The 11,874-nt window shown below is 40.4% G+C and overlaps 1 protein-coding gene across 1 annotated transcript; it reads right to left on the bottom strand.

Moving 5' to 3' along the window:
• Nucleotides 1–5,060: 5,060 nt before the first annotated feature.
• On the bottom strand, nucleotides 5,061–10,532 carry LOC146004786 (uncharacterized). The gene has a single exon (XM_083143809.1). The coding sequence runs from the start codon at nucleotides 10,530–10,532 to the stop codon at nucleotides 5,061–5,063; it is 5,472 nt and encodes a 1,823-aa protein (XP_082999935.1).
• Between the last annotated feature and the right edge of the window lie 1,342 nt (nucleotides 10,533–11,874).

The raw sequence follows: 11,874 nt of genomic DNA, 5'->3' as shown, positions 1-11,874 counted from the left end.
TCCATAATAAAAGAAGAAGAAGCTTTTTCCATATTAAAAGAAGAAGAAGCCGTTTCCATAATAAAAGAAGAAGAAGCTTTTTCCATATTAAAAGAAGAAGAAGCCGTTTCCATAATAAAAGAAGAAGAAGCTTTTTCCATATTAAAAGAAGAAGAAGCCTTTTAAAAGAAGAAGCCATTTAAAAGAAGAAGAAGCCTTTTCAATTATACATACATACATACATACATACATACACACACACACACATATATATATATATATATATATATATATATATATATATATATATATATATATATATATATAATTTCTCTGTATTTTGTCAAGTTCTCAGAATATAGATCCGCATTTTACTATATCCTCTTGGCTATAAAACGCTTTCTTATTTGGAATTCTCAAACAAAGAACCTATCCCCCTGAGATTAAGATATCTGTAGCCGTGGTAAATAACATGTAAGTACGTACCCACAAGGGGCGTTGCAATATCAAACACTTTGCATTGTTAAATGAGAAATCGACTGCATGAAATTTGGATACGTGAACTAAACGCACGGCCATGAAATTAGGCGGGTGGCAGAAATTCACGCTGTTGCCACGTCGGAGCACAACCCCGTGTGTTCGGAGGTTTAAGAGAATGAAAGATCTCGTTGTAGAATTGGTGTTTGTAATCCATGTGATACGGACAGAGTATTTGCTCGAAAGGTCAGGGATGACAACTGTATGCCCCGGGGAGAGGTCGGTCTAACGCTCGATGGCAAGGCAGCCCGGTTTATGATTCCACACATTGCGCGGGAACCAGCGACTTTTGTCCAACTCTCGCTTTGTTTTTTCCATATGTGGCACCAGCACAATTCTGCCCAGCCGCCCATTTCCATGGCCGTGCGTTTAGTAATAATACAACTTTCAAGGAGTACACTGTGTCCCAAATATCTGTGAAGTAGGCGAACGAAAACAGGTCTCTGCGCAAGTAGTGACTCAAGACGGCTCCACCAATGAACACGTGAGAGGAACGGGATTGCATGGAGAGGGGGAAAGCGACTGCAGCTACCAGACTTTCCAGCAGCGTGTACTGATACGCTCTGCCCACTCGATTTCTCCCACTTCTCTGACGCTATGCGCTACCTAGCTCCAGAGATAAGTGAGACAGGCTATAGCTAAAAAGTTTCAATGAATTCGAAATCCTACCAGTCCTCGAGAAAGGAACTTCATCGTAATTGAATTGCTTCATCCCAGCACCTCCCGATTCTTGTTTCACTATGCGCCTTAATTAACGTATAGAGTGGTTAAATTAAGTTTTGTTTCTAAAATGGAATTGTGGTTTGCATGCGTATGAGACTAACATTTTCATGTTTAAAAAATGAATACAGCAAACTCAAATTGGAAGCCTTTCGAGACACTAATGGTAAAGTTAATTTTCCTGTCAATATTATGACAAGTCAGTCAAGGAGAAAAGGGCTTTGGACATTGCATTAACGTTGATATTGTAGGGACAGAGATATCATACAAAGCTCTCACATAGCATGACTGGATTTCAGAATTGCGATAAAAAGAGGAACGGGAAAATGTACTGGATCCAGAATTTTCGAATATAGAGGGGTTAGATGGGACGGGGGGGAAAAAGGCAGAAAAAGTTAGCGAGAGAGAGAGGAAAAAATGGGAAGAGTGGACAGTGGCGTAGGGGGTGTGGGAGAGTCATCCTCGAAATCTGGAAGGGGATTTGTCAATTCAGGGCAGACATTAATGCGTTGGGTGAGCATACGTCCTCATTTCGCGTGCATTGTTATTGCTCGGAGATTAATGTTGCGACAAAGAATTGACGCAGAAATACTAAAGCGGGGGGAATGAGAGATTTCACCGGGTGAGAGTTAATCATTTCATCTATCAGCTTAAAACCGACGATCAATGCGGTGAGCGGGTAATTGCATTGCCTCGTGTGGGAAGAAGGATCTGCCCCACGCACAGCACTATTGTTTCTGGTAACAATGCCATGCCAATTTATGACTGCTTATCACACGTTGTTTTTTCTAAAATCCACAAAGTACTGCACACTATTGTTGATGTATCTTTACCTAAAAGTCGTTAACATTAACAATGTGAGTATGTTGTTTTTACAAGTGCCAGATGCTACACCAGATGCCTACTTTATTTTCCATTTAAAGACCAAACAGAAACTGCAAATCTCCGTACGAAGTTGAAATTCTTTACAATAAATGTGGTTTACAATTTTGCATAATTTTCAGGATAATTTCCAGGCAACGCGCGCTACACACACACACACATACATCGTAACATCCTAGATCGAAATCGTGTACAATCTTGCACAAACTTGTTCTAACTTGCCCAGACCTGTAGTTGGATTTTGTTGAGAAAGACGTTTTGCCACAGGAAGCGGCGAGACGGTTTTCTGGGGAAAGGTGAGTGAAGGTCAAGCAAAAGTGACAAAAATAGGAGAATCGGGGTTCAAGGGGCTTTTTGGTTGATGATCGCGAATAGGTGAAGGCGGAGGAAGGTTCTACACGATATCGAACAGGGTGAGTTATCATTATTCCCTTATCTGCCGTTCTCAGTCAGAAGGGTTTGGATAAAACAACTGTTACGTCATTTACTTAACTTAGATCAGTTACTGATTGGCCCCTATCGGGGCCGTCGCGGCAAGCAAGTGTTGCAATTTAGGGGATGAGCTACACCCCCATTGGTTCGTTCCCCCGTTCTACAGGGTTGAAAACCCTACGACATATACATACTGTACGAATTTAGCTTTTTGCTTTGGCGCGGATGGCCACTCACTGGCTGTATTTACGATTTAATTTTGGGAGATAGGTTCTATTAGGTATGAAAATTTGTATTTGTTACCAGCAGTCCCGCAGTCAAAATTTTATTTCGGGTGGGGGAACTCATACCTTATCACCAGCGCCATCTAAAGACGAAAGAGTGGCGGGGGGTAGGGGGGGTAAAAGTTCTGATAATTTAATCCTCAGTATATTACAATTTATTATACAAGTTGTTTAATCCTGCCATATATTAAATTAAATGTTACTTTATGCTATTTAAATTAATTGGATTACGGGGAGGGCTTGGGGCTGAGTAAATTAAACTATTGCCTTACGGTTTTAAGTACCTTAGAAAAGTGGTCCTAATCTGTGGCATTAAGTGTTATAACATTTACACGTAACTTAGAAACACAATACAGTAAAACTTCGTTAATCCGGACTAATGGGGGGATAAGTTGACCGGTTTAACGAAAGTCCGGATTAACTGAAATAACCTAAAAGAACAGTAGAAAGTGCATTAAAACTTAGTTTATAGCAACAACATACGTTTATTATGGTGTATTTAAAGGGCATAGGCCTAAATACACTATACAGTACAGTACAATATCTGCGGGAAACAGATTTCATCAGTGATTGACTGCCATTTCTTTGGGAAGTTCTCTTGTTGACTTCTAGCCACATTTAAAACCTTCCATTCGGCTTTTTGTTTTGGCCTTTTGCCTGTCCGGATTAACCGAAATCCGGCTTATCGGGGCCCGGATTAACGAGGTTTTACTGTATTTGCATTCTAAGAAATTCGTAACTCATACACAAAAGGAGTTATGGAACTAGAGTTGACGAGCTGTATCTTTGCGGGTGACCTTGGCTACTCCGCGCAGAGTGTGAGAGAGATACGTTTATGTAGTTGCCACCTACTCGCCCTTTGGGTGTTCGACAGCAAGGATAGAACGCAAGAATAATGACGCGCAGCCGGTAGCTCCTCCCCCTTGCTACTGCGCAGCCGGGCTTGGGCAGGGTTCACCCGCAATGATACAGCTCGTCAACTCTAGTAACGCCGAAACCTGACGAAATGTCTATAATAAAACATAAAATATGAGCACTATGTCATCACCCTAAGGGATCGTATCATAGAAGCGATAGATACTATCGTCAGGCCCATGTTGATGCAAACATTTCTAGGTGTCAAAAAAAGAAAACCTGCCTTCCTCGTTCGTTCTAGACTTGTTTCATTAACGTAAGTTCATTACTTTACTCGCAATAAATATTTGCAACCCCTCAATTATTTCTGAAACACCCGGTATATAGTTTGTGCTACCATACATTAATTATGCTGCAAATAAGATATTTCAGTTGATACACAGGTAGTGTGCATTCACATTGCACAGCTGTTAATTAAGTGAGCGATAATTTTGAAGGGTCTTTGAACATAGGCGGATTGACAATTCACATCATCGTCTAATATAGTTTGCAAGCGTGAGAAGCACTTTCCATGAAAGTTAGGGCGTTGCGAAGTGAATTAATTGAATGTAGTGAACAGAAGCATCGGCAGAACTTCGAATCAGATCTCGGTAATAATTCAGAATTTGAAATTCATCAGCTGGTGCTCTTCCGTGATCGAAGATGAGAGAGGAACTTTCTAAGAAGAAGAAGAATTAAAGAATTTCTTCGGATGTTGAGAACAGAAGTTGAGTATAGCTTGGATGATTTATTTCCCGAGACGCCAGGTGACAGCACAAAGAAGTTGATTAGAAAATAACTGATAAAATTGCAGACAGTTTTAAATGAAAGTAACATATTTATTAAGAATGTTCGATGAATAATTTTCTCAGTATAATGATAAAGAAGAGTGTTTATATATCTTTATATGATGCTAAAATTCATGTTATTTTGTATTATCTTTGCCAATCGTAGTATGTTAGTTCGGTAAATGATATTTTCATTTTCAATATTATTGTTGCGGTAATGACCGACTTCTGATTCGTTGATACTCTGGTAATTTAAGGGAACTGTTTTACCTTAGGCGTAGTTCTACCAGATGAATAATACGGTACATCGATTTAGATTTTAGAATATTTATAATACTAAAGAATACATATTGGTATGTAGAACCGTAATTACAACTGTCTAATATCGTAGATAGTAGGAGACGCGCGCGTAGTATCTTGCACGGCCGAGCTCACATGAGCAAGTCAAGTCCTATTCGCTGCGCGCGCATGCGCCGCAGACGGCTCGCAGCAGAATGCTTTCATTCCCGAACATACTCCCCCCGGTTGAATGAACATAATTCAACTAATCTCCGTCTTTACCTATGGGGAGGAGCACAATTTTACTAACACTTCTTCTAAAACCTCCGTCTTTCGTTTTCACTATCACTACACGCACTAGTCCATCGTTCCCAGGATGCACCGCTTCCACCTTAGCTAGTTTCCACTGTAGTGGGGGTACGTCGTCCTCCTTCAGCAGTACAACTGTCCCTGGAGACAAGTTTTTGGTGGAGGAGGTCCACTTCTGGCGTTGTTGAAGAGAATGGAGGTATTCTTTATTCCACTGCTTCCAAATGGATCTTCTCATCTTCTGTATCAGCTGGTATCTGCTGAGTCTATTGTCAGGTATGAGGGTAAGGTCAGGTTCTGGGAAGGTTGTTATGGGTCTGCCAATGAGAAAATGCCCTGGAGTTAATATCTGGTAATCTGATTCGTCGGGTAAAATGCAAAGTGGTCTTGAATTTAATATTGCTTCAATCTGGCAAAGTAAGGTACTTAACTCTTCGTAGGTTAGTATGGTGCTTCCCATCACTCTTCGTAGATGATGTTTTAGCGATTTAATCGCCGCTTCCCAGAGTCCACCGGAATTTGGCGCTCTTGGCGGTATGAATTTCCATTCAAAGTGCTCATTTGCAGCGTAGTCTTGAATGACATCTTGAAACTGTGTAGATTCAAACATATTGCGTAGTTCCTGAAGTTCTCTGTGTGCACCTCGAAAGGTACTGGCGTTGTCACTGTAAATGGCTGCGCATTTTCCTCTTCGGGATATAAATCTTTTCAATGCAGCTAAAAATGCTTCAGTTGTTAAATCGGTAACAATTTCAACGTGTACAACCTTCGTTGAGAAACACACAAAAAGTGCAATGAAACATTTTCTCGTCGATTTGCTCCTTGGCGCTCCAGTCTTTATCCTTATCGGTCCCGCGTAGTCTACGCCACTGTACTTGAATGGATAAGCGGCTCGGATTATGTGCTCCGGTAGATGTCCCATCAGTTGTTTACTAGCTTCTGATTTAAGTCTATGGCATTTAATACAATAGTGTAGGATGTGCTTAACTATTTGTCTTCCCCGGACGATCCAATATTTTTGTCTGATAGAGGAAAGTAGTAACTGTGTTCCAGCATGAAGTAATCTGCGATGTTCGTATTCAATTAACAGCCGTGTAAGATGGCCCTTAGGAGGCAAGATTATCTGATGTTTAGCTTCAAAAGCTAGATCGCTGTTTTGTAAACGTCCGCCCACGCGAACAATGGAATCGGCGTCGAGAAATGGATACAGATCTTTTATTCCACTGTTCGGAGAAACTTCTCTCTTGTGTGTTAAGTCTTCTATTTCCTGCGCGTAGAATAAGGCTTGCGTTACTTTAATGCACGTATCTGTGGCTCGTTGCAAATCCTTGGCATTCAGTTTCGAAGTACAAACATTTCTCTTCGTGGGCCCCTTGCAATTATCAATGAAAATATGACAAAGTGCCATAACTCTTATCATTCTGAAAAGGTTAGAGAATCGCGTAAGAATTTCATCTGATTTGTGTGTAGTTACCAATGAGGTTATTTTCACCTTCCTTCGTTCTGGTACTTCTGTAGGTGGATTCATTCCAAAACTGATGTCGTTGATGGCCAACTTCGGATCTTGATCTGATTGGCTTAAAAATACTGGTCCTTGGAACCAAAGTGAGTTTCCCTTTAGCTTCAGGGGTTCGACTCCTCTCGATAACATATCAGCAGGATTATCCTTTGACCTTACATGCCGCCAATCACACACCTGCGTGTATTCCTGTATTTGAGCCACTTTATTTGCCACAAAGGGTTTCCATGTCTCTGGGTCCTTTGCGATCCATGCCAAAACAATCTGCGAGTCTGTATATAAATATACCTTGTTTATTTGGAGATTCAATAAAGGTATCACTTTATTAACTAATTTTGCCAAGATAAGTGCTGCGCACAGCTCAAGACGAGGTAAAGTTATTTTCTTAATCGGTGCAACTTTCCCCTTGCTGCACAATAACCGTGAATTAACTTCTCCTCCTGCAGTTACAGTTCTGACGTAAATGCACGCGCCGTACATTATCTCAGACGCGTCAGAAAACCCGTGAATTTGAATGTTTATTATCTTCCCTTTAGGTAAAATACATCGTGGAACCTTAATGTCTGAGATATGGCATATTTGTGCTTGTAAAGTCTTCCATTCGTTTAATACATCTGAAGGTAACTCGTCGTACCAGGATACATTTAATTTCCATAGTTTCTGTAGAAATTGTTTAAACAGTGCAATAACAGGCCCAATAATTCCGAGAGGATCGAAGAGTTGCGCGATTTGACTGGCAACCCTGCGCTTGCTTAATGTTTCTTGAACGTTCAAATCGTAGCAGGTCAAATTGTTTTCTTTCTTCGCACGTATCGTCGAAAAGCTTTGTTTATCGTAAGGAGGTTTGCTGCAGCCAGCAGCCTTACTGTTTCTTTCATTGTTGATAGCTGGATGATTGTTTACACAACAAGCGTTGGTGTCTGCTTTCTCGTGTACTGGATCGCTGCGTAGGGGGTAGGTTGTAAGATGATGTTTCTTCGCCGGTACGAGTGTAGCCAACTCAGTATTGCGTTCTGGCGCTAGCGCTGAATCTCCGTCTGTTAATATGCAAAGAGTGTCAGCGGTGGTATTCCAATTGACGCCTAGAGTTTTTGTACTGTCGTCGTTAAACAGAATCGTTTCTTTAACTTCCCGTAGCTCTAAAGGTATAGTTTCCATTACTCTTGCAGAATTGGATGCCCATTTTCGTAGCTTAAATCCTCCTGCCGATAATAATGCTGACAGTTCTTTACGTAGATTAATGGCTTGATTCTCGTCTTCTTGCCCTGACAGCAAGTCATCTATATAAAAGTCTCTCTTCAGTATTTCAGCAGCTTGTGGATAGTTGTGCATTTCGTCTGTCGCTAGTTGCTGTAGGCATTTAGTTGCTAGATATGAGCTAGATGTCAGGCCATAAGTTACAGTGTTTAATTCGTAGATCATCAGTGGTTCGTCGTGAGATTTTCTCCATAATATGCACTGTAATTTCCTATCAGAAGGGTGCATATGAATCATCCTATACATCTTCTCAATATCAGATTTCAGAGCGATTATATGAGTCCTGAAGCGAAGTAGTAACCCGAACAGATCCTCTTGTAGAACCAGTCCTGCACTTTGTAGACAATTGAGTGACCTGCCACTGGTCGTTTTTGCTGAGGCGTCGAATACGACCCGTACTTTCGTCGTGGAGCTGGCTATATTCACAACTGGGTGATGGGGGATGAAATATCGGATGTCTCCCGTTGCTGGCGCCTCTCGCACTTCCTGCACTGCTTGCATGTGGTGTAATCTCTCGTACTCGCTCATAAATTCCACATATTCTTCTTTCAATTCCCGTTCTCTCTCTAGTCGGCGTTCTAACTGTAAAAATCTGGAGTGTGCATATTCCAAAGATTCCCCTAATGCTGATCTATCTTCCGTCAAAGGCAAGCGTACCGTGTAAGTGCCATCTTCATTCCTTTCTGTAGTTTGGCGAAAATGTGCTTCCATTTTCTTTTCTTTAGGCGACATAATTTCTTCCGACAAATCTTCCACCGACCAGAAACGATGTAAAAGGATTTCTAACGGCTCACCCTGTATAAAGAATGATCTGCTTGGATGTGACGTTGTTCCTGGAGTGTTGCCCACTACAATCCAGCCAAACTGTGTATTTTGTAACGTAGGATAAGGTCCTTGCTTCGACATCTTCTCTGGCAGTAAGATATCGAAAAATATACTTGCAGAAATTAAAATGTCAATCCTGGCAGGAACATTGAAGTTTTCATCCGCAAGGTCAATATCTGTAGGTATCTCCCATGTTGAAATATCCATTTTTTCTGCAGGCAAACGTTCCGTAATATTTTTCAAGGCAGAACATTGTGCCTCTACAGTAAATTCATTGAATCTTGATTTTAATTCCACATTCACAGCATAAGGTGAATTTACAGTGTTGGAACTTATTCCCTGTATCAACGTATTTTGTCTCTGTCTTCGTAACCCAAGACGTTGTACCATATCCATACCAATGAGGTTCACTTGAGACCCCGGGTCCAATAAGATGCGGCAGGGCAAGTATTTTCCATCTTTGTTCTTTGCTAGAACACAGGCAGTAGCCAGCAAAACATTCTGGTTCTTATTCTTTACTGAATACGATGAACTGGTTCCCTCTCCGATTTGAGGGTTGGAAACACTGCTTGTTTCGTTCGCAGCTGATCTTCCTGGAAGGAGGGGAGGTACACGGCGCTCGCCACCCCTTTCTTTGTGCAAACTCGTGTGATGACGCAACCTACAGTACCTGCAAGAGCCGGCTTTACAATTTAACACTGAGTGATTAGCAAAACGCAAACAATTCGTGCATATGCGGTTCTCATGCAGGAATTTATATTTCTGTTTATTCGTCAATTTCAAAAATGACTGGCATCTGAATAAAGGGTGAAAAGGAGATGCATCTCTGCAGTAGATGCAGCTTTTGCTCGACGCAGTAAAATACGTGTTAGATGCTTGTGGCGTTCTTGGCCTGATGTTACTAACAGCTGGTGACCTTGAAAACGACTTCGTTGATGTCGAAGGTTCATTCGCTTCGAATTTCTGTAGATAGTTGCACTTAGCTTCTAAGAATATAAGCAATTCTTCTATGGTACTGAATTCTTTGTTGCTTGATTGTTTCTCAAAGTCCCTTCTCGTACATTTATCCAATTTGGCTGAAAGATACTGAACGAGAAAAATATCAATTAAGTCCGCGTCTCCCTGAATGTTTCTTAATGCTTCTATAGAACTTCTAATCGTAGTCGTGAACTTTCTTAATTCTGTTACACTTTCCTTAGTGACTGAAGATACATTCAAAATGTCACTTACGTAAGCAGCGGCTATTAACTTTGGGTTATTGTATTTGCGCTGAATCAAATCCCAGGCGACCTTGTAATTAGCACCGGTGAGTTGCAAATTCTCGATCGTTTGTAATGCATCACCCTTTAACGAAAGCCGTAAATACTGCAATCTTTGTATGTCTGACAAGGTTTCATTTTTTTCTATGAGGGCTACAAAAATATCTTGAAACGATGAAAATTGAGTATAGTTTCCGTCAAACGTTGGTAAAGTTACATCTGGGAGCTTGATTGGAGATTTAGTTTCAGGCTTACATGTATTATTTTTTCTCGTCGAGTCTTTGTCTATTATTGAAAGCATTTTAGCTTCTAACGTGAAGTAACTTTGCTCAAGTGACGCTCTCTTCTCGTCGTGAGATTGCTCATCTGATAATTCGGATATCTTGTCCATTACATCCTCTAGTTTTGACCAAACACTGCCGAGTTGCTTATGCCTGGCTACAATTTCGTTTACATGACCACTTGCTTCGTCATAATTGGACACGTAGTTCTGAAGCCGAGTTAATTGTCCTTGAATTACACTGCGTTGTCTCACTAGCTTCTCAAGCATTTCACTTTCTTCCGGCATTTTCTCAGGCAAGGTTAGGAATATGAACAAACAAGCATGGAAAAGGAAAATAAAAGGATTTACTCACGTACATGGAATCTGCAGCAGTCGATAATTCCTCTGCTCTTGGCAACCCTGTGACTGGATCGTGCTGTCCGTTGATTCTCCTAGCTCGCTCTAATTTCCCCTCGCGCGGCGTGGCTGAAGTGGCGGGAAAACTGCTTTGTTCTGTAACTTCACTGTACTTTCACTGTCTGTATCACTTCACTTCACTAAACTGCACTTTCACCAGTCCCGTCGTTTACCGATATCCGTAATTCATCCGGTTTTGCGGAGGACCATATGTTGCGGTAATGACCGACTTCTGATTCGTTGATACTCTGGTAATTTAAGGGAACTGTTTTACCTTAGGCGTAGTTCTACCAGATGAATAATACGGTACATCGATTTAGATTTTAGAATATTTATAATACTAAAGAATACATATTGGTATGTAGAACCGTAATTACAACTGTCTAATATCGTAGATAGTAGGAGACGCGCGCGTAGTATCTTGCACGGCCGAGCTCACATGAGCAATTCAAGTCCTATTCGCTGCGCGCGCATGCGCCGCAGACGGCTCGCAGCAGAATGCTTTCATTCCCGAACAATTATTACGTATATTAGCTTTGGACACATTTACATATAATTTCCATACTTACAAACATTTTCAGACATATTCTATATTCATGATATTACTATATTTTCACTTACATACCAAGTTCCAAGCATTCGTCTATATTCTATTTGTTTTGTACTCTCTGTTTATATTTAATCTTGGAATATACAATGCATCAGTTACGTAACATTATTTTCAAGAATAGAGAATACAATCTCAAAATTTCGCGGTGAAATCCATTGCATATTATAAATATAATCCCGTTACTTCATGCGATATTGAACGAAGTTTTGGTGAATAAAAACTTTCTTCAGGAATAACAGGAAGAGATAGCAATGACTTGGACATTACATTGTAATTCTTTGTTATGTAGTTAAAATATTGTGTTTGTTTTTTAAGTTTGCAAATATTTGATATCATAGACAACTAGTGTCAGATAGAAAATAAACTAACCTTGATGTGCCAAGACCTGGCAACATTTAACAAACTGAGAGATTTATCAGCAAGTTAAAAATACTATAGCAACGGGAGAATAGTGGTAAAAAATGTCAAGAATAATGGTAATGTGTGGTTTAAAGTTTATAAATTGCTGTTAAGAGCATTTATCTAAATATAAACCGTTTATAAAAGTGAAATAGTAATTTTTTTCCACACCTGGTGATTACAAGAGTCTTTTGACAACGACATGACGAGTGAAGGGTAATT

This window comes from Lepisma saccharinum, chromosome 22 (assembly GCF_977018435.1).
Source record: "Lepisma saccharinum chromosome 22, izLepSacc3.1, whole genome shotgun sequence".
Taxonomy (NCBI): Eukaryota; Metazoa; Arthropoda; class Insecta; order Zygentoma; family Lepismatidae; genus Lepisma; species Lepisma saccharinum.
Note: the sequence above shows the minus strand (reverse complement) of the source record. Positions and strands in the feature narration are given on the sequence as shown.

What these genes read in the sequence shown, in the direction of transcription:
- LOC146004786 (XM_083143809.1), bottom strand. Translation starts at nt 10,532, where the DNA reads ATGCCGGAAGAAAGTGAAATGCTTGAGAAGCTAGTGAGACAACGCAGT.